General features: G+C 35.6%; 1 protein-coding gene across 1 annotated transcript in view; it reads left to right on the top strand.

The window, feature by feature from the left end:
• The window catches only part of LOC140138313 (uncharacterized), a 92042-nt gene that overhangs the window by 32963 nt on the left and 38324 nt on the right, over positions 1 to 20755 (top strand). Inside the window, 8 exon segments of the mRNA XM_072160223.1 lie at positions 1948 to 4377; positions 5252 to 5475; positions 7712 to 7863; positions 9896 to 10014; positions 10433 to 10692; positions 11124 to 11430; positions 12259 to 12431; positions 19737 to 19972. Of these exon segments, the coding sequence (XP_072016324.1) occupies positions 1948 to 4377; positions 5252 to 5475; positions 7712 to 7863; positions 9896 to 10014; positions 10433 to 10692; positions 11124 to 11430; positions 12259 to 12431; positions 19737 to 19972 (3901 nt within the window).

Below are 20755 nucleotides of genomic sequence, written 5' to 3'. Positions count from 1 at the left end.
ATATTTCACATTCTGCTGTAAAATTAAATACATGTGCATGTCAATGATTTTACCATGGTAAATACTATTCTCTTTGTCATTCAAGACATGTTAAAAGACAAACAAATATTGCACACTTAAAGGTTAATGAACTTTGACAAGTTCATGAAATTTGACAAATTAATGAAATTAGACAAAATAATGCACACGCGCTGGTGTTGATGCGTCTAATGCACGAGTCCCGAAGGGGGGATTGCATTAGACGCATCAACATCATCTATCATTGATTTACATGTACAGCCCTATTCCCTAGTAAAAGTGGCACAATTGTGAGTTTACCCTTTCGTTGTTAACTAAACATATCTCGAGATTAAAAAAAGCAAATTGAACAGAACAAACGGTATTTGAGAGCTAAGACTGTGCCCTTGACGCTGATGTAAGCATCATTTCACAACGGTATTTTCTATTTGCCAAAGAGGGCGCTTTTCACTTGCACAATTTTTTTTGAGACAGGCTGTATATAGACCTTCTCTGATCTAACCAAAAACGATAGTCAGCAGCAGAGCTCAGTGCCTCAAACTTACATTAAAGCAGCAATGTAAGATTTATATTTTGCAAATGTTCTTTTGTACAAATCCAAATGTATTTCGGTATAAAGATAATTATTAAACATACCTCCACTCCAAAACAATTACTCCACTCCAAAACGCCACCAACGTCGAGTTCCAGCAGGAAACAGACGAGGAGTGTGAGAGTTGATCAGTCAAATTGAAAAAGTACTACAGTGTAGTACGAAACGTCATTGAGGTATGTTTAAAATCTTTATACTGAAATACATTTGGATTTGTACAAAAGAACATTTGCAAAATATGAATTATGAACAATCCTGATGAATTTATTTACGATTTGTTCAAGAGCAGGCCCTCAATTTATCTGGATGCTGCAATTAACAAGGTCAAAATGTGTGCTGTATTTGTTACAAAATCTGAGATTTGTTAATAAAATATGGGATCTTGGGATTAAATTAGATCTGTGAATACATACATGGGTGATCTAGTGCGCTGGAATGTAATAGCTTTAGTTGAGCTCAAAATGAAAAGAGTGCATTATCTGAGAGTATTAAGCGGTCTTTTTACAAGCTAAGTGTATTTAAGGTGGGTCGATCTTTTGTGCGTAATTATAGAGGGCCAGGAGATTCACTCTATCATTTAAAAAAAATATTTAAAGAAGTCAAAGAGGCCTAGAAATAAAAATTGTAGTGTAATTCACACCAGATACAATTTCTTTATACGACAACAATTAATTTTTGTAATCGATCAAAAACAAACGTTTTATATCAATTTTAAATTTAGCCTGAATCCGTAAATATGGTACCTCTCGCCTTTTTTAGGTCAAGGCTATTTTTACCATTATGCAGCGAACCATTGTTGAAGCTATTTCACATACATGTACAAAACATTCTAGAGAAAGAATGAGGACTTATAGTGTTGAAATATCCTTTGTTGATTTGAATGATAATGTTATGAAGTCGTAAATTTTAAGGTCACATTCCTACAACCAAAACAAAACATTGCGACGCAGATAATTCCCGACTTACATAATTTCATCATCACATCAGTGTCTTTATTATTTGTTTGAAACCTTTCCCAAGCGTTCGTGCTATTTATGCATAAAGCGGCTAATCTATCTTTACAAAACGCGTCTTTTTTAGTAAACAAAAGGCTAAAGATGGCATTATGAGATTTATCTTTTATCATCACACTCCTCCGCTCAACTGCCACGGTGGTCGAGCGGTAAAGCGCTAGACGCGTAATCGAAGGAAGTTTAGAATCGCTGGTTCGAGTCCCGACGAAGCCTGTGGAAACTTTTTTTTCTTCAAAATTCAAGATCGCATTCCGAAATGAGTCACTTGTCGGTAAATCATGTATCGTATCCTTAACTTATTTGGTTTGTTTGTATTCTTTTTAGGTGTGTCATATACAGCAGAGTACATCCCAGCCAAGGACACTGATATTGGTCACGTAGTGCAAGTTGAAGTCACATTCGTCGTTCTAGATCATCCTGAATTAAGTCGCGGCAGTCTGCTAGATTTGAACGGCACATCAGTATTCACTTATCTCTCCAAACCCACTCCTCCTAGCTCCATTTTCATCGAAAACTGCACCTGCACTAAGCCGTTGGTAGAATTCTTTGAACCAGAAAATCTGAAGAACTGCACTTGTGAAACCATCGATCTTTACAATGTAGCAACGTATGATGAATGTGTCAACTGTACGTCTCTTTATAACTACATAGACAAAGACTATGAATACTCTTTTACTTGTAACTGCGTTAACTTCTGCTATAATAATTCCGAATATTTCTTGAACTCTCCACCTGTTGCCAGATTGGACAACTTTACATCAGATTTATGCGATTGCGCATCCCTGATATCCAACGTATCCGCAGCAGACGACGCCAATGACACTCTACTGCTGCACGTAGAACAATGCATGGAATCATTCTACTACAACTACACTTGTACCAATTTAGATTACACCGTAACACATCATGAGATCCCATTCGAGGCTCAATGCACCTGTACAGATGCCACTGATCATAATAATACGTTGCGATGTTCTTGTGAATCGGACTATATGACTGATCAAGTAAAAGACATCTATGACCCATTGTGGTATGAAATTCTGAACTGTACAAATGGAATTGATGAAGATGTGAATGGATATAGAGACTTTGTGTTCAGCGCTAGCAACTGCGCTTGCTTTGTGATCACTACCCCAGTACCACCAACACAAAATGTGTCAGTATGGAATGAAATCAGCTTGATCACAACAGCAGCACCCATACCAACTACCATACCCAGTAACCATAATATGTCTAATGTCAGTGATGCTGTACAGTACAGCACTACAGTACCACCTCAGAATACAGTTTCCAATGTCTCTGATGTTATTGATGCTGTGCAGTATAATTGCTCCTGCAATACAATTTGTCATGTTCAGGTCGAGCAGTATTGTGAAGCAAGCAGCACGAATCCGAGATGTGAAAAATTTCAGTACATGGAGAGACGACCAGTCGATGATTCCACGTGTGAATGCATGAAACAATATGGCATGACCGAGTACTCAGTTGATGAAATTCTTGCATGGTTTAAAATCATTGAAGATGGTTTAGTTGGAGGGAATGTTACTAAGATGAATTTAACGGCAAACGCAACTATTTACAACATTACAACCCTTCTTTTCAACACCACTATTCCACTTAATTTCACAAGCAACCTGACTATTCCACTTAATTTCACAAGCAACCTGACTACTACTACTGCTACTACTACTACTGCTACCACAGCCATCCCAGCGAAAGTTCTCTTTGACCTAAACTCGTATCTATTAGACTGCAATTGCTTTGATGTTAATAAGTTGATCACTCACGTCCAGCCGAGCATCTGTCAGCCAATACCGCCGCAGGAAGTCTTTGATTGCGACTGTTACGTACCTCCTGACAACAAGACCCAGTTTATATTAGACAATTGGGACTATAATTACACTATAGTAGATCAGCTTATAACCGAACTGGCACACACGACCATTGTGGTTGAGCCAGATTTGCAGATCACATTCACTCGTGAACCAGAACCAAGTATTGTGGATAGTATTGACCCCGTGCAGTTCCATTTTGAGATCACTCACACAGCGGAATCCAACGCACCTGCTTATAATGTCACTCTTCAATTAGATGCGATCAATTTCACAATAACGAGCGGCGTAGCCAATATATCATCAGATTCTCAATGCACTGAGCCGTGGCTTTGTGATATTGTTTACAATAATGACATCGGACGTTTCCATGTACCTATTCTGCCAGTGGATCCTCCCGGTGTAAAATGGACAGGGACTTTCTTCCTTTCCGTCGGTAACCACATTGATTTTGTCGCGGACAGTCTCATCGTCGCAACAGGTAGTGCGTGGTACGACAGTTGCGAGATAGACTTTCCAGGTCGTTGGTACGATATGGTCGCATTTGACACAGTGCAAATAGATGCGCCAACCATATCAGCAGAACTTGACTTTACAACAGCTTATGCTTATATGTTCTGGATCACTACGTTAGGTGTTCCACCGAAAGAATTCTCAATAGGAGACTATGTTCGTATTAAAGCAAAGCTGTGGATTCCTGAAATCACTCTTCATCTAGATAATTTTGCCTTAGAAGGCTTAATCCCAAATATGACTGTCAGTTCTGGAGGAATAATTCTAACCGACCGAATTTATCACAGGAATGACACCGATTCAATCTTTGTGGAGTTTGCAGAAAGAGGTGTTTATGATGGCACCATTTATCCAGGCCAGATATACAACAACTCTGATTTTCTGGACAATGGTTTCATAACTGATCCAGGTTAGTGATTATCAAAATAGTAAACTGCTCAAAAAGAAACAAGGTCATATCTTAAAATAAAATCCTGTCCATTAAAATGAACCAAAATTACACACAAGATTACTTCAATATTCTACTCTAAACACATGTCAGTAAAAAACAGTTGTCCAACTGACACAACAGCAAAATGCACTGATGTGAAACAGCTTTCTGGACCACATTCACAGCCCAATAATTGGCACCCAGCACAAAAACCTGTGAGAATGCATACAAGATACTTATGCCCGATGATAATTTTCAAAGAGTAAGTTGAATAGTCTGGAAAGGGGCTGCTTTCTGCTTCTTACACACCTTCTTCAAGAAACAGGTCTTGTTCCACACTATTCCACTTACTCTCAGATTTCTTATGCTGGATGCCAATTATTGGGCTGTGAATGTGGTCCAGGAAGATGTTCCATGTCAGAGCATTTTGCAGTTGTGTCAGTTGGTCAACTGCTTGGTTTACTGACATGTGTTAAGAGTAAAGTATTGAAGTAATCCTGTGTGTAATTTTGGTTCATTTGGATGGACAAGATTTCTTTTTGATCTCAGTTTAGTATAAATAATTACCATCAATATTAATATGAAAGCATAATCAACATATTTCTAAGAAAACCAACTTAAGTGGTCATCAGAGGATTGTAAACACTACACTGAATGAAGATGCCATGATTCAAAACTCTGAAAAGGTAAAGCAAATTGTTTTGCTGATTTTCATATTTTTGTGTGTTTACATTGAAGTGCACATAGTTGTTCATGCCAATTCCCCTTCCCCTGCTCCTGTTGAAGTAAATAGTAATCATAAAGTTCGTTCCTAATTCCAACACCCATACTTCCTCTAATATTTCTTTGACAGGTGTGATAGTAAATGATGCGGATAACGTGGACTGACGAGCAGGACTACGTAGCGAATGGTTTGTGTTTAGTGTACAGGACTTGCCATACTGGAAGCAAGGTGTTGAAGTACCATGGACTATATCAGCAGTGTATTACAGTGACTACACACAGGATTTGGTGACGTTGGTGGATGAGACTGTTACATTGATGGTCGTTGAGCCTCAGTTGAGTTTGAGGGTGGAGGTAAGAAGTGCTTGATTTGCTAAATCATCATTACTCGATTCATGTGTTAACCCCATGAGAACTACCTGCCGATTAGCCAAAATGAATGCTGTGTCCAATTTTGAACCAACCAGGAGGGTATTAATAAAATCATCTGCAAATGCAAATTTGACCATAAATAGTTTAAAGCCTAGTCATAATTGGCAATTGAAATGAGCATTTCAAGTTATCAACCAATCAGAAATGCTGATAGATGACCAGAAGTGTCCAGGGAGTTAACAGTCTGGTCCAGCTGCTTGGCCAGGAAACACTGTCCTGTGCAGGCACGACAGCATAGGCCTTTGAAACTCTGAATTTGGCAGACTAAACCTAAATTGTTCAGGGATTAGATAAATGATCAGGTGAAATTTTACTTTTACACACTTGAATTATATCCAATTTGATTGATAACTTTCACCCGGAGGAAAATATTTTTCACCTGGGGGTAAATATTTAAATAACAAAACAATTCCTAACAGTTTGTTGAAAATTTAGATTAAAGCAAGATGGAGGCTTCAGGCCATATTTTTCCAGTTTTGATAATTTTGCTTAAAAACAGTTTATTTTTGCACGGTAATGCATTGATCTTATAGGAATCGAGTCAAGGGAGCCACTGCTTGTATTTACAATTGCATATGTATTTCAGTTATTGAGTTATGACAAACAATAGGCCCGAAACAAAAATTTTTCGCTACTTCCCCCTCCCAGGAAAAATCATTCACATTTGAGGAAAATAAAACCCATTACAATGACTCTGGGATCTCACGTAGTATTGAACCAATACCTTTCCCTGTGAGTGTGGGCGAACAAGTGATATGAAAATTTACCCCTTTTTATTGTGTTTAGTGAATTGTGTTTCTTGATCTGAAAAAACAACTACCCTAATTTCACAAAGCATGAGTACCCACAGGGGAACCGTTAAGGAAGCCCCTAAAAACATTTTATAGCTTTCTATTTGGGCTGCTGAAATACTATTTAAAAAAGCAAAAATTCCACCACCCCCTTTTTTTTTTCAAAATTATATGGATAGCAACTACCCCTTGCAACCAGCTTTTGTTATCTTTTGGTACATTTATATTGTGTAGCCTATGTACAAAGTTTGTTTTGATGGTAGTCTACTGTAGAACATTGGACCCTTGTTTCTTTGAATGATCAGAAATATCAACAGCTAAAATGATATGGATTAAAATGTGTATCAAATTTCCGTCCCGTCGCACTGCAGTATTTTTGGCCTTGGCCATGTAATATGATTGAGGATAAGGCATCACATTGAATTTGGTCCTATATAGCACTATCGGTGCCTGGTTAGGTACCGATGACTCTTTCTATCATACCTTGGTGATGTAATAAATTATTTGCATAGTGTATAATTTTCATTTAAATACCGTATTTCCTCAAATAAACTCCCCCTGGGGCGTTGCATTTTCCAAACAGGGGGCGTTTATTTTAGGTCATTATTAGAATGATAATTCCTGTTATAATCATTAGGTAAGCTTAAAACTCACGCTGAAATGACAAACTATGAACTAGAAACACTGATTTCTGGTTCACTTCCGGGTTTCCGACCATGATTTTTGCGGATTATTGACGCTATTATCGACCATGTGAGCAACTTGGTAAGCTTACTATACAAGATAGCATGAAAATATCAGCATTTTTGAAACATCTAGTTTGAAAAAAAGTGGTGGGGCGTTTATTTGAGGGGGCGACTATTCGAGGAAATATTGTATGCAAAAGTTCAGGGTGCAATAGAAAGAGCAATCGTACCTATTGTGGCACTGATAGCGCTACAGGACCAAATTAGACGTTGTGTCTAAGTTGGATGTGAAAAGACGTATTTTCATGTCCAGAGGTGAGTAGTGGAATGGATTGTTCTCAATTTATTGTATAGTCCCAAATTGGACCCTGATACTTAAGCAAAATAATCCTTGAGTTAGGGACCGTTCGCAAACAATTGTTAGGGGGGCCTGATGCCAAAAAAATTCATTGTGAAACATTTTCAGGGCCCCTCTTTTTAGATCTCAAAAATTTCAGGGCCCCCCTTTTTGACTTGAAAATTATTGGTCAACCCCATAGAAAAGCATATAAACTCAATTTTCTCGGGAAAATTTGTGGTCAATTTTTTCAGGGCCCCCCTTAGGAGGGTCAAAACTCCCCTCCCCCCATTTTGCATCAGGCCCCCAACAAGTGTTTGTGAACGGTCCCTTACCTTGTACAGATTTTAGATCATATCTGGCAGAGGGAGCAAGTCAAGCATGAAGCCAAATATACCTGCCAAGATAACGAGTGTTGTGTAGATCACCAATGTGATGACACAGGCAAAGTATGTGTTACTGATACCGATGATATCAAGGAATGTACAACAAAACAGTAGGTTATCAACAGATCCAAGTTCAATTGCGGTTTTGATTGGTTTATGGTTTTCAAGCATTTCGAATATTGTGTTTTTGTTAATTTCTATTATTAAAACTCTAACATACATTTCAGTTGACCAGAAATCCCACCGCTACAATGTTAATATTTCCATTTCCTTCGAATAACTGTAAGAAGCATAGTCTTTCTTACAGAGGTGATACTATGTGGAATAATTTGTCATCTTCAGCACAGTCCTCTTTCAGTCTTGCTTCAAAAGACTTTCATTCAGTGATTAAGATTTAATGCATTATTTTATATAAAAAAACACATAAAATTTGGACTTGTACTATGTGACTTTACAGATATGTTTCGTAAAAGCTGTTAGGCCTACTCTTCAGAAGTATGGATGCAAAATTAATTAACACATTTATACCAATAATGTTACACCACTTGGCTGATTTTACTTAAAAGACTGCACTTAAAGATTACTTATGTGCAATCTTTTAAGTGAAACCAACCGAGTGTAACATTATTGCCACTGGTATGTGAGTATATTAAATTTTGCCATCAGTCTGCATCCATGCTTCTGAGGAGTTAGGACCATGTAGTACAAGTCCAAAATTTATGTTTTAATATGCTCCCTTAAACTGGCTGAGCAGTTTACCATTTTTGATGGTTTCACCTCTGCCTGGATAACATTATTTTATTAACATATATTTTCCTGCTGCTTATGTATAAATGTTAATTTGATATTATTTCTTTGGTTTTTGGCTATACGCTGTTGAAGTTACGTAATAATCAGATTATCTACCATAGCAATAGATGAATGCAATTTTTTAATAGATCGTCCTGCACTACAAGCAGGCTGCACACATCACCTGTGTATGTCTGCAATCATAAATTGAATACAATTCTGCTCTTTTCAAAGATACTAATCTTACAGGTACGAGTGATCAGCATTTCTTTGACACCAATGGTTCAATGTATAGGTATCGCGTGAACGTTGTAGTGCAGGTCGATCTATTCCAAAATTGTATTCATCTATTACTATGGTAGTTAATCCTGTTATATCATCACTTCGACAGCGTATTTGTGATAAAACATGGCTCCAGGGGAAACTAGCTGATCATGGGGCTTTGAATTGAAAAATAAAATTGAATTGCATTTTGTGGGAAATTGAGAGAAGTGAAAATTTTGTTGTCATGGTTGGTTGTTATTTTCTATTTATATTGACTTTTGTTTTCTTGTTTTAAAGAAATTATTCTTGTGACTGATGCAATGAAAGCAATATTAGAACATTTGCAGAGGACAACATCTTTAATGTTCAACAAAATTCTGAGTTTTACTCAATTGTAACATACTTTTATAAACATGTCCGGCCAAAAATATGAGATTTTGAATAAAGCAATGGATTTATATCATTATATAGAAGGATTTAAACTCTTGATTTCAATACAAAAATATTTACCTCCGTAATTTTCAGCTGTTGTTACTACAGCCTTCGTCAGTGGAATGACTCACAGCTCCCATTTCCTCAGCTAGTGTGGACTTATGCAAAGTGTGGGGACCTGCTAGTTATATTTCAAAGGACAATCTTTATGTGAAAACAATATGCTTTAATGAACAAGTCTTTGCAGGGATGAGATTTTTCAGCTAATCAACTGAATTCCGCTTTTTTGACTATTCAAATTTACGCATTTTTTTTTAATTTTCAGCCCAATTTTGGGTCTTTTTTGCCAATTTCACATTGTTTTCAGCTTTTTTGTTCTCAACTATTTCTGTTTAACTTTAGTTTCAGTTTATATCTTTTCTTCTCCAATTTACAAAAAAGTTTATAACAAGAATAAATTAAAGCTTCTTATTCTTTTATTCGTTATCATTCTTTTTTTTTTTTTTTTTATTTATTTATTTATTTCTTTTTTTATTTATTTATTTATTTATTTATTTATTTATTTATTTATTTATTTATTTTCTCACTTTCTTTTGTCTTCCTCTTTTCTCTTTTTTATGTGCTACCTTTCTTGCTTCCTCCATTTCTATTGTACAGATGTCACTGTTATTCAGGATTTAGTACCAATGAGCTGGATACCTGTACTGCAGTAGGACGTACAGCAGATGATATCATCAACTTTGGATTAACTGTCACACATGATGCAGACTATACTGGTAAGACAAAAGGTTGCAGCTCATTAGTCTTCGATTGGTCTGACAAAGTTTTGGTGTAATGCACTGTATCAAACCTGCAACCTAGCCAAACCTGGTCTGACTTGTTTTGTGAATACGTACCTATATCACTGTCATATTTTGTGTAACTGTAGCACGGATGAGGACAGACGTTGATGCAGGATTGTTGAGAAAATCTTTTCAGCTCTCACTTTGCACTTAAAGTGTAAAGCACAAACAAATTCAATGTAATTTGCTTTGCATAATAATTTGATAAATTGTGTTACTTCAAACTTACAAGTATTTGTGGGGCTCAAGTCAAAACTGTAAGAGATGAAAGTCCTCATTTGCAAAATGTTTTGCAATAGGTCATCTTAGGTACATGTTTGTTTACATTTTGTCCTCTTTTCCTTTGTTTCAGGCAATGCATTTGATGTCTTCATCCATGTTACATCTGATCTACAAGCAGACCTTGTCCCAGAGAAACATTTCTTCAGTCATGAAAAAGATAAATCTTACATATCTTATCATAAAGTGCCACACCTGACACAATTAGACAACCATACATTTGAGATCTATATCAAGCGTTTTAATCACGAGGACATGTGTGAGAGGTTTGTGATTCCTCATCGAATTCATCCGGAGATTGAGATTTATCCAGGTCAAACATGGGGTGCCATGGTCAGTAGTACTCTTATTTTCAAGCCTTTTAATAGTTTCATCAAAATAATGCTTATCTTAAAAATAAAATCTGAAAAGGTATCTGACTGATGCCATGTGTAATGTTTACACATGTCCCCGCTTGCACCTAATTGGATTCAGCCAAATTCATTGTGTTTTTAGGACAACAAAGCAAGTTTGAATTAAAGTCATAATTAATGACGACTTTAAATCCCTCATAGAACACCACAGTTAAGCGGCAAAGATAGTGAGTTTTTCTTTCATTTTACCTGATTAGTTTGGCTTAAAATGACCAGAAAATTTTTCTGACAATTGTTGCTAGCGATATTTTATTATATTTGGCAAAGAATAACCAAATTCAAATTTGACCCAAATCATTATTAAGGCTTTAATTTAAATGAAAACTTGCTGTATATCTGTAACTGTTGCAGGCATCTATGTGGTACTACTCTGCCAAACCCTACGACACACCAACGCAATATAATACCGACTCTCGTTTCTACGTCTTTAACGCCAACATCACTTTCAGCTTCACCGCTCCTGCACCAAGTGCTCGATTTTTCATGGTTCCTCCCACAGGGGGTTCCTCTGCTATAGACTTTGATGTGTATTCTTCATCGGATGAGAGCCATGTGATTACTGTGAATTTAAGGGAAGAGAAGAAAGTGAAGTTTGTGGTGGAGGTAGTGGTTCCAAAGATTAAGTGCGATGTTACAATATTAGTTGCTCTTCCAGAAGGTATGTGTACATTTACTACAGTGGCTATTCCATTTGAAATTCAAACTCCCCTGTGGAAAATTTGGCTAAAATCATCCACAGAGGGAGTATGGGTTTCAAAGAGAATAGATAATTGGGTAACTTCAAAATTGAATTACTCCAGTTGTGGAACTACTATTTGAATTATTCCAGTTGTGGAAGGTGAAGCCATGTACATAAGAAGTAGATGGGTTTCAAAATAATTAACCAGAGCCAATTCCATTTGATTAACATACTCCTTCTGTGGAAGACTTTTTTTCTACAGGTGTTTCTTCTTGTGTGAATTATGGAAAATAAAATTATCTTATCTATCTTATCTTATGATTGCGAGATGATTTAGGCAAAAATCTCAAATTTGTATAAATATGACTTGATAGAATAGATAATTATTAACAAGGGAATGTTAAGTTAGCAGTCAAGATAGCTCAATCGATAAGGCGTTCGACTGTGGTGCAAGAGGTTGCGGGTTCGAACTCTGGTGGTGCCTAGTGCACTCTTGTGGAAAATTTGAGTTTGCATGAATTTCCCCTGGACAAGAAACTCGCTGCTAATTTGTCTCGTTGTAACCCGTACGAAAATTGGGAGCTGATCCTGGTTGCAAAGGTTATTTGTGGAATTTCTACGGTATGCGCGCTTGAAGCAGCAAAGTCCTAAATTGTTGTTTAATGGTTTATGGAATGATGTGGGGCCGTAGTTGTCAGCGACAACCTTGTGCTGAGGCTTGTGGATCAACGTCTAGGCATTGAGCCTGTGCGAAACACACTATAAATCACTGCACTTTTTTTTCATTTTTATTTCATGTTCTTACAGGAGATGGGTTTCATTTTGAGAAGGTGTCTATAGCTAGGATGGGCAATAATATACTCTTTCCATACTCCAAGGTGTCTAGTGACTCAATAACTGTAGATTGGCAAGGCAACAAGTACTTCTATGCAGAGATACTTGATGTGTACAGTAAACCTAATGGGACAGATGAACAGAGGGTAAGTCATAGGCCTATCCAGAGATGATAGTAATATGCTGTTTCCATTAGTGCAAGGTATCTAGTGACTCAATAACAGTAGATTGGCAAGACAACAAGTACTCTATGCAAAGACACTTGATGTGTACAGTAAACCTAATGGGACAGATGAACAGAGGGTAAGTCATAGGCCTATCCAGAGAGTAATATACTGTTTCCATTAGTGCAAGGTATCTAGTGACTCAATATAGTCCAGGAGCAAGATCTCACAGGAGGCCTAAATAAGGACTTGGTTCATCCCCCACTACATACAAGGTTTGACACCATAGGTAGTTAGTTTGGACCCTCTAGATCACTGCTAGGTAGGTAGTGGAATCAAATTGTGGTATCACTTTTTTTTTACAGGTCATTTTATGTATGGACGTTTAATCGCATAAAATCACCAAAAATAGGACAAAATTAAGGGGTAGGGGAGATATAAATTCCCATAACTCAACTTTTACTCGTGATTTTGAATTCATTTTGGTATCAATATGTAGCTAAATGATTTTCCTAACTTTCTAGTATTATTTTTAAACAAAAACAGGTTTCATTTGAGCATATTTGGAAGTATATAGTCCATAAATGAGTGGTAATCTGATTTTTTAAACCATGTGTGTAAAGTTTGACATTGGCCTCAAATCTCACAACTATACCACTCTATATTTTCAAAATTGATTCAGTTTCCATTTTTAATTTTTTAATTTAAATTTTAATGTTTAATTTTGTTTTTAATGTTAAGCATATCAAGGGAAACATTATTGTAACAGTTCCAATCATTATAATATGTATGAGTTCGTTGGGGTGTCTGTGGGACGAGGTGTGTGTGTGTGTGGGGGGGGGGGTGCTGGGTGTACATAGGGTATGTGTGGGGGGGGAGGGGATGAATGTGTGTGTACATGTCTTAATATGTCACTTCACTGCACCAACTTCCATTTACAAAATCCGTTAAGTTTCCATTGATGTGAATATTTATGTGTATTTATTTCCACTGGGAAAAAGACAAAAAATGTTAAAAAAAACCAAGAACCCAACAAAAACTGATGTTGATTTCCCTTGTATATCAGCATAACCTAGAAAAATATTAAGGGGTAGGGGAAAATAAATCATCAGAACTCAATATTTTACTCATGATATTGACTTCATCTTGGTATTAATTCTATTCAATTCAATTTAATATGTATATCTAATTGATTATTCTAACTTTTTGTATTATTTTAAAGCAAAGCGACCATTAGTTGTCAGGTAGATACACAGAAACTGTGAGAAAAGGGTACGTTTTCTATGTCTAACAGCGTAAATATGACAATATTAAGGGGTAGGGGAAATACAAACTGCCATAACTCAACTTTTACCCATGAAAATGAATTCATCTTGGTATCAAAATGTATCTAAGTGATTGTTCTAACTTTCTAGTATCATTTTAAAGCAAAGCAACCATTAGTTGTCAGACAGATATACAGAAACTGTGAGGAAAAGGTAACTTTTCTATGTCTAACAGCGTGAAGATGACAATATTACGGGGTAGGGAAAATGTAAACTGTCATAACTCAACTTTTACTCATGAAAATGAATTCATCTTGGTATCAAAATATATCCAAGTTATTGGTCTAGCTTTCTAGTATTATCTTAAAGCAAAGCGACCATTATTTGTCAGGCAGATATACAGAAACTGTGAGGAAAAGGTAAATTTTTTATGTCTAACAGCGTAAAATGACAATATTAAGGGGTAGGGGAAATTTATAACTGCCATAACTCAACTTTTACTCATGAAAATGAATTCATCTTGGTATCAAAATGTATCTAAGTGATTGTTCTAACTTTCTAGTATTATTTTAAAGCAAAGCGACCATTATTTGTCAGGTAGATACACAGTATTTGTGAGGAAAAGGTAACTGTTCTATGTCTAACAGCATAAATAAATATGACAATATTAAGGGGTAGGGGAAATATAAACTGCCACAACTCAACTTTTACTGATGAAAATGAATTCATCTTGGTATCAAAATGTATTTAAGTGATTGTTCTAACTTTCTAGTATTATTTCAAAGCAAAGCGATCATTAGTTGTCAGGTAGATACACAGTAACTGTGAGGAAAGGGTTAATATTATATGTCTAACAGCGTAAATATGACAATATTATGGGGTAGGGGAAATGTAAACTGCCATAACTCAACTTTTACTCATGAAAATGAATTCATCTTGGTATCAAAATATATCCAAGTGATTGGTCTAGCTTTCTAGTATTATTTTAAAGCAAAGCGACCATTATTTGTCAGGCAGTATATACAGAAACTGTGAGGAAAAGGTAATTTTCTATGTCTAACAGCGTAAAATGACAATATTAAGGGGTAGGGAAGTATATAACTGCCATAACTCAACTTTTACTCATGAAAATGAATTCATCTTGGTATCAAAATGTATCTGATTGGCTGTTCGAACTTTCTATAAACAAAGCGATCATTAGTTGTCAGGTAGATACACAGAAACTGTCAGAAGAAGTCATTTTCTATATCTAGCAGCGTAATAGACCGTTCACAAACACTTGTAAGGGGAGGGCCTGATGCAAAAAAATTTCATCATAAAATATTCTTTCGAGCCCCCCTTTACAGACCTCAAAATTGTAGGGCCCCCTTTTGACATGAAAATTATGGGTCAACCCCATAGAAAATCATATAAACCCAATTTTTCCAGGAAAATTTTGATCATTTTTTTCAGGCCCCCCCTAAGGAGGGTCAAAAATTTCAGACCCTTAATATTGTCATATTTTACGCTGTTAGACATTGAATATTAACATTTTCATACATTTTATGTCTATCTACCGGACAACTAATGGCTTAATTGCTTTTAAAATAATACTAGAAGGTTAGAACTATCAAATAGCTACATATTGATACCAACATGAATTCATTTTCATCAGTAAAACTTGAGTTTGGGTGATTTGTATGTCCCCTTACCCTTAATATTGTCATATTTTACGCTGTTAGACATTGAATATTAACATTTTCATACATTTTATGTCTATCGACCGGACAACTAATGGCTTAATTGCTTTTAAAATAATACTAGAAGGTTAGAACTATCAAATAGCTACATATTGATACCAAAATGAATTCATTTTCATCAGTAAAACTTGAGTTTGGGTGATTTGTATGTCCCCTTACCCCTTAATATTGTCATATTTTACGCTGATTAGACATTGAATATTAACATTTTCATACATTTTATGTCTATCTACCGGACAACTAATGGCTTAATTGCTTTTAAAATAATACTAGAAGGTTAGAACTATCAAATAGCTACATATTGATACCAACATGAATTCATTTTCATCAGTAAAACTTGAGTTTGGGTGATTTGTATGTCCCTTACCCCTTAATATTGTCATATTTTACGCTGTTAGACATTGAATATTAACATTTTCATACATTTTATGTCTATCTACCGGACAACTAATGGCTTAATTGCTTTTAAAATAATACTAGAAGGTTAGAACTATCAAATAGCTACATATTGATACCAAAATGAATTCATTTTCATCAGTAAAACTTGAGTTTGGGTGATTTGTATGTCCCTTACCCTTAATATTGTCATATTTTACGCTGTTAGACATTGAATATTAACATTTTCATACATTTTATGTCTATCTACCGGACAACTAATGGCTTAATTGCTTTTAAAATAATACTAGAAGGTTAGAACTATCAAATAGCTACATATTGATACCAAAATGAATTCATTTTCATCAGTAAAACTTGAGTTTGGGTGATTTGTATGTCCCCTTACCCTTAATATTGTCATATTTTACGCTGTTAGACATTGAATATTAACATTTTCATACATTTTATGTCTATCTACCGGACAACTAATGAATTTTAAGTTGCTTTTAAAATAATACTAGAAAGTTAGAACTATCAAATAGCTACATATTGATACCAAAATTAATTCATTTTCATCAGTAAAACTTGAGTTTTGGTGATTTGTATGTCCCTACCCTTAATAATTGTCATATTTTACGCTGTTAGACATTGAATATTAACATTTTCATGCATTTTATGTCTATCTACCGGACAACTAATGGCTTAATTGCTTTTAAAATAATACTAGAAGGTTAGAACTATCAAATAGCTAGTACATATTGATACCAAAATGAATTCATTTTCATCAGTAAAACTTGAGTTTTGGTGATTTGTATGTCCCCTATCGCTTAATATTGTCATATTTTACGCTGTTAGACATGGAATATTAACATTTTTCTCATATTGTATGTTTAACTACCTGATAACTAATGGTTTAATTGTTTTTAAAATAATGCCAGAAAATGAGAACAATCAAATAGCTACATATTGATACCAAAATGGAATTCATTTTCGTCAGTGAAACCTGTGTTTTGGTGATTTGTATGTCCCCTTACCCTTAATATTGTCATATTTTACGCTGTTAGACATTGAATATTAACATGTTCGTACATTTTATGTCTATCTACCTCACAACTAATGGTTTAATTGCTTTTAAATAATACTAGAAAGTTAGAACTAACAATTAACTACATATTGTTACCAAAATGAATTCATTTTCATCAGTAAAACTTGAGTTTTGGTGATTTGAATGTCCCATACACCTTAATATTGTCATATTTTACGGTACTACACATGAAAAATTGACATTTTTTAAACATTTTATGTCTTTCCAGCTAACAATTAATGGTTATTTTGCTTTAAAAGATTACAACAACCAAATAGCTATATATTAATGCCAAATGAATGAATTATAATGAATAAATGTCGAGTTACGTTGGTTTGTACGTCCCCTAACCTTTAATATTGTCACATTTTTACGCTGTTACACATTGGAAAATTAACATTTTTATCATATTTTATGTCTATCTTATGGTTTTTCTGTTAAAAATAATACTGGAAAGTTAGAACAATCAATTAGCTACATGTTTCTACCAAAATGAATTCACTATTATGAGTAAAGGTTGAGTTATGGTGGTTTTTATTTCCCCTACCCTTAATAATGCCATATTTGACATGGTTATACATAGAAAAGTAACCTTTTTTCACATTTTATGGCTATCTACCTGACAATTAATGTTTGCTTTGCTTTAAAATAATACTAACACGTTTGAACAATCAATTAGCTACATATTAATTCCAAAATGAATTCATTATCATGAGTTGAAGTTGAGTTATGATGGTTTATATTTCCCCTACCCCTTAATATTGTTACACACGCTGCTACATGTGGAAAAGTAACCATTTTTTTACATTTTCAGTCTATTTTCCTGACAAACAGCGGTTGATCTCACCCCACACATATAAATATTCAAAATATTACATGAATGGCAACTTAACAAACAAATTGTGTTAGGGGAACTTATATAGTTCAGCCGAGTGACCTATTAAAACATGTAAAACACCCCAACCCTGAACCCTATACACACCCCGCACCCACCCCCACATACCCACACACACCTACCCCAAACCCACACAACACAAACCAACATGCAAGCAAACATGCACATACATAAATATTTGAACCAGAACATCAAAGTTTGCCTAGATATGCTTGATATTAAAAACAAAATTAAAAAAAGGAAACTTAATTAATTTTGAAAATAGAAATTGGCACAATAGTAAAATTTGAAGCCAATGTCACAAAAACACCCACCCTGCGCATTGTTGTGAAAAATCTGATTTTTCACTAGTGTATGGACTGGCCACTTCCAATCATGATCAAATGAAACCTAGGTTTGCTTTCAAATAATACTAGGCAGTTCGAACAATCAATTAGCTACATATTCATACCAAAATAAATTCATTATTATGAGTAAAAGTTGAGTTATGAGAATTTATATCTCCCCTACCCCTTAATTTTGTCCTATTTTTGGTGATTTTATGCGATTATACGTCCACACATAAAATGACCTGTAAAAAAAAAGTGATACCACAATTTGATTCCACTACCTACCTAGCAGTGATCTAGAGGGTCCATACTAACTACCTATGGTGTCAAACCTTGTATGTAGTGGGGGATGAACGAAGTCATTTTTTTTAGGTTGCTGCTCCTGTACTAATAACAGTAGATTGGCAAGACAACAAGTACTTCTATGCAGAGATACTTGATGTGTACAGTAAACCTAATGGGACAGATGAACAGAGGGTAAGTCATAGGCCTATCCAGAGAGTAATATACTGTTTCCATTAGTGCAAGGTATCTAGTGACTCAATAACAGTAGATTGGCAAGACAACAAGTACTTCTATGCAGAGATACTTGATGTGTACAGTAAACCTAATGGGACAGATGAACAGAGGGTAAGTCATAGGCCTATCCAGAGATGGATAATAATATACTGTTTCCATTAGTGCAAGGTCACTAGTGACTCAATAACAGTAGATTGGCAAGACAACAAGTACTTCTATGCAGAGATACTTGATGTGTACAGTAAACCTAATGGGACAGATGAACAGAGGGTAAGTCATAGGCCTATCCAGAGATGAATAGTAATATACTGTTTCCATTAGTGCAAGGTGTCTGATGACAGTAGATTGACAAATTTTCAAACTTGTCCCAAATTGTCAAAACTTGAAATCGAAAACAAACTTGTCCCAAATTGTCAAAACTTGAAATCGAAAACAAGCTTATCTCAACTTGTTCTTGAAACTGTAGCTAATAGTTAACCACCATATCATATCATATCATATCATATATCATATCATAATTATCATAAACTGAGCTCAAAAAGAAACTTATAATTTTTCACAAGGTCATATCTTGAAATCCTGTCCATCAAATTGAACCAAAATTACACACAGATTTACTTCAATACTCTACTCTTAACACATGTCAGTAACCAAGCAGTTATCCAACTGACACAACAGCAAAATGCACTGACACGGGACAGCTTCCTGGACCACATTCACAGCCCAGCCCTGTTTCATGAAAAAAGTGTATGAAAAGAAGAAAGCAGCACCGTTTTATCATCTGTGCAAGGATCTTGTGTGCATTCTCACAGATTTTTTGTCCTGGGTGCCAAATGTTGGGCTGTGAAAGTGAAGAAAGTCCAGGAAGCTGTCCCATGACAGTGCATTTTGCTGTTGTGTCAGTTGGACAACTGCTTGGTTACTGACATGTGTTTTGAGTAGAGTATTAAGGTAATCCTGTGTGTAATTTTGGTTCATTTTGATTGACAGTATTTTAAGATATGACTTTGTGATTCACAAGTTATAAAAAATTATAAGTTTCTTTTTGAGCTCAGTTTATAATCATTATCAATTTTTGCAGTCTATGGATTCCACCATACAGCAAAAGTTCAAAACCATGCATGGGGAGCAGCAACCATACCCCGCAATCCCAGAGTGCACCACTGTTAACACATCACTCTATGAGCGCCACCTATTTCATGGGTGTTTCCATGACAACCAAAGCTTCTTCGATGTTGCCATGGTAACAGAGGATCATCCTACGAATTACAACTACAGTAAAGCGATGACCAGACAATTATGTCATGATTTGTGCCTGTGAGTGATGATACACTTTAAAAAATCTAAATATTTTGATCGACTTTTTTTTTTATTTGATTTGTTCTGGTTTTGACAACCCTGGATTTTGAACACCAGGACGGGTAGGGAACAGTCAGTCGTTAACACCCTATTCTTTTTTTAAACTGGCTGCGAGATACCTGTACAGGTATGACTGTCTGTACACGGGACCGACAACTTATTAACATTCCCCCCGAAAGACGGAGTACTTTCATGGTTCATTTACCCAATTCTAAATGAACCGTGGGGAGAGCGGAAGTGCAAATTTAATGTACAGATGTTGCCAATTAATTTCAGACATTTTCCCCCCAAATTAATATCCCAGCAAATTTCCACCGCCGGGAATTGAACCCGGGACCTCATGCACTAAAGCCAAGTTCCTAACCCTTGGGCTTTTCCAGTGCAAATCCATAAAACATGACCTTAATCTCATCTCCTACACATGGAGTGTGAATTTCAAATGGGTTTACTTGAATGGGTGACACCATTTGAAATCTACAACCCCTGTGTGGGAAATTAAGGTCATGTCTTCCATAGGGGGTGTATGGATTTTAAGTAGAATAGCCCCTTGTCAGATTTCACAATACAATGCACCACCAGCAGTTTAGTTGCACAGGTGAGGCCAGAAGAGTGGCAATAGCAACCGTATTGTCAATCATGACAATGATTTCATCTGTGTATAGCTGGATTAGACACTGATCAACTTTTATGCCATGGATATTCATAATCATAATAATTAAAAAAAACCAAAAATGCAACTGC

This window comes from Amphiura filiformis, chromosome 17 (genome assembly GCF_039555335.1).
Source record: "Amphiura filiformis chromosome 17, Afil_fr2py, whole genome shotgun sequence".
NCBI classification, from domain to species: Eukaryota; Metazoa; Echinodermata; class Ophiuroidea; order Amphilepidida; family Amphiuridae; genus Amphiura; species Amphiura filiformis.
This window is presented reverse-complemented; position numbering and strand designations above follow the sequence as displayed.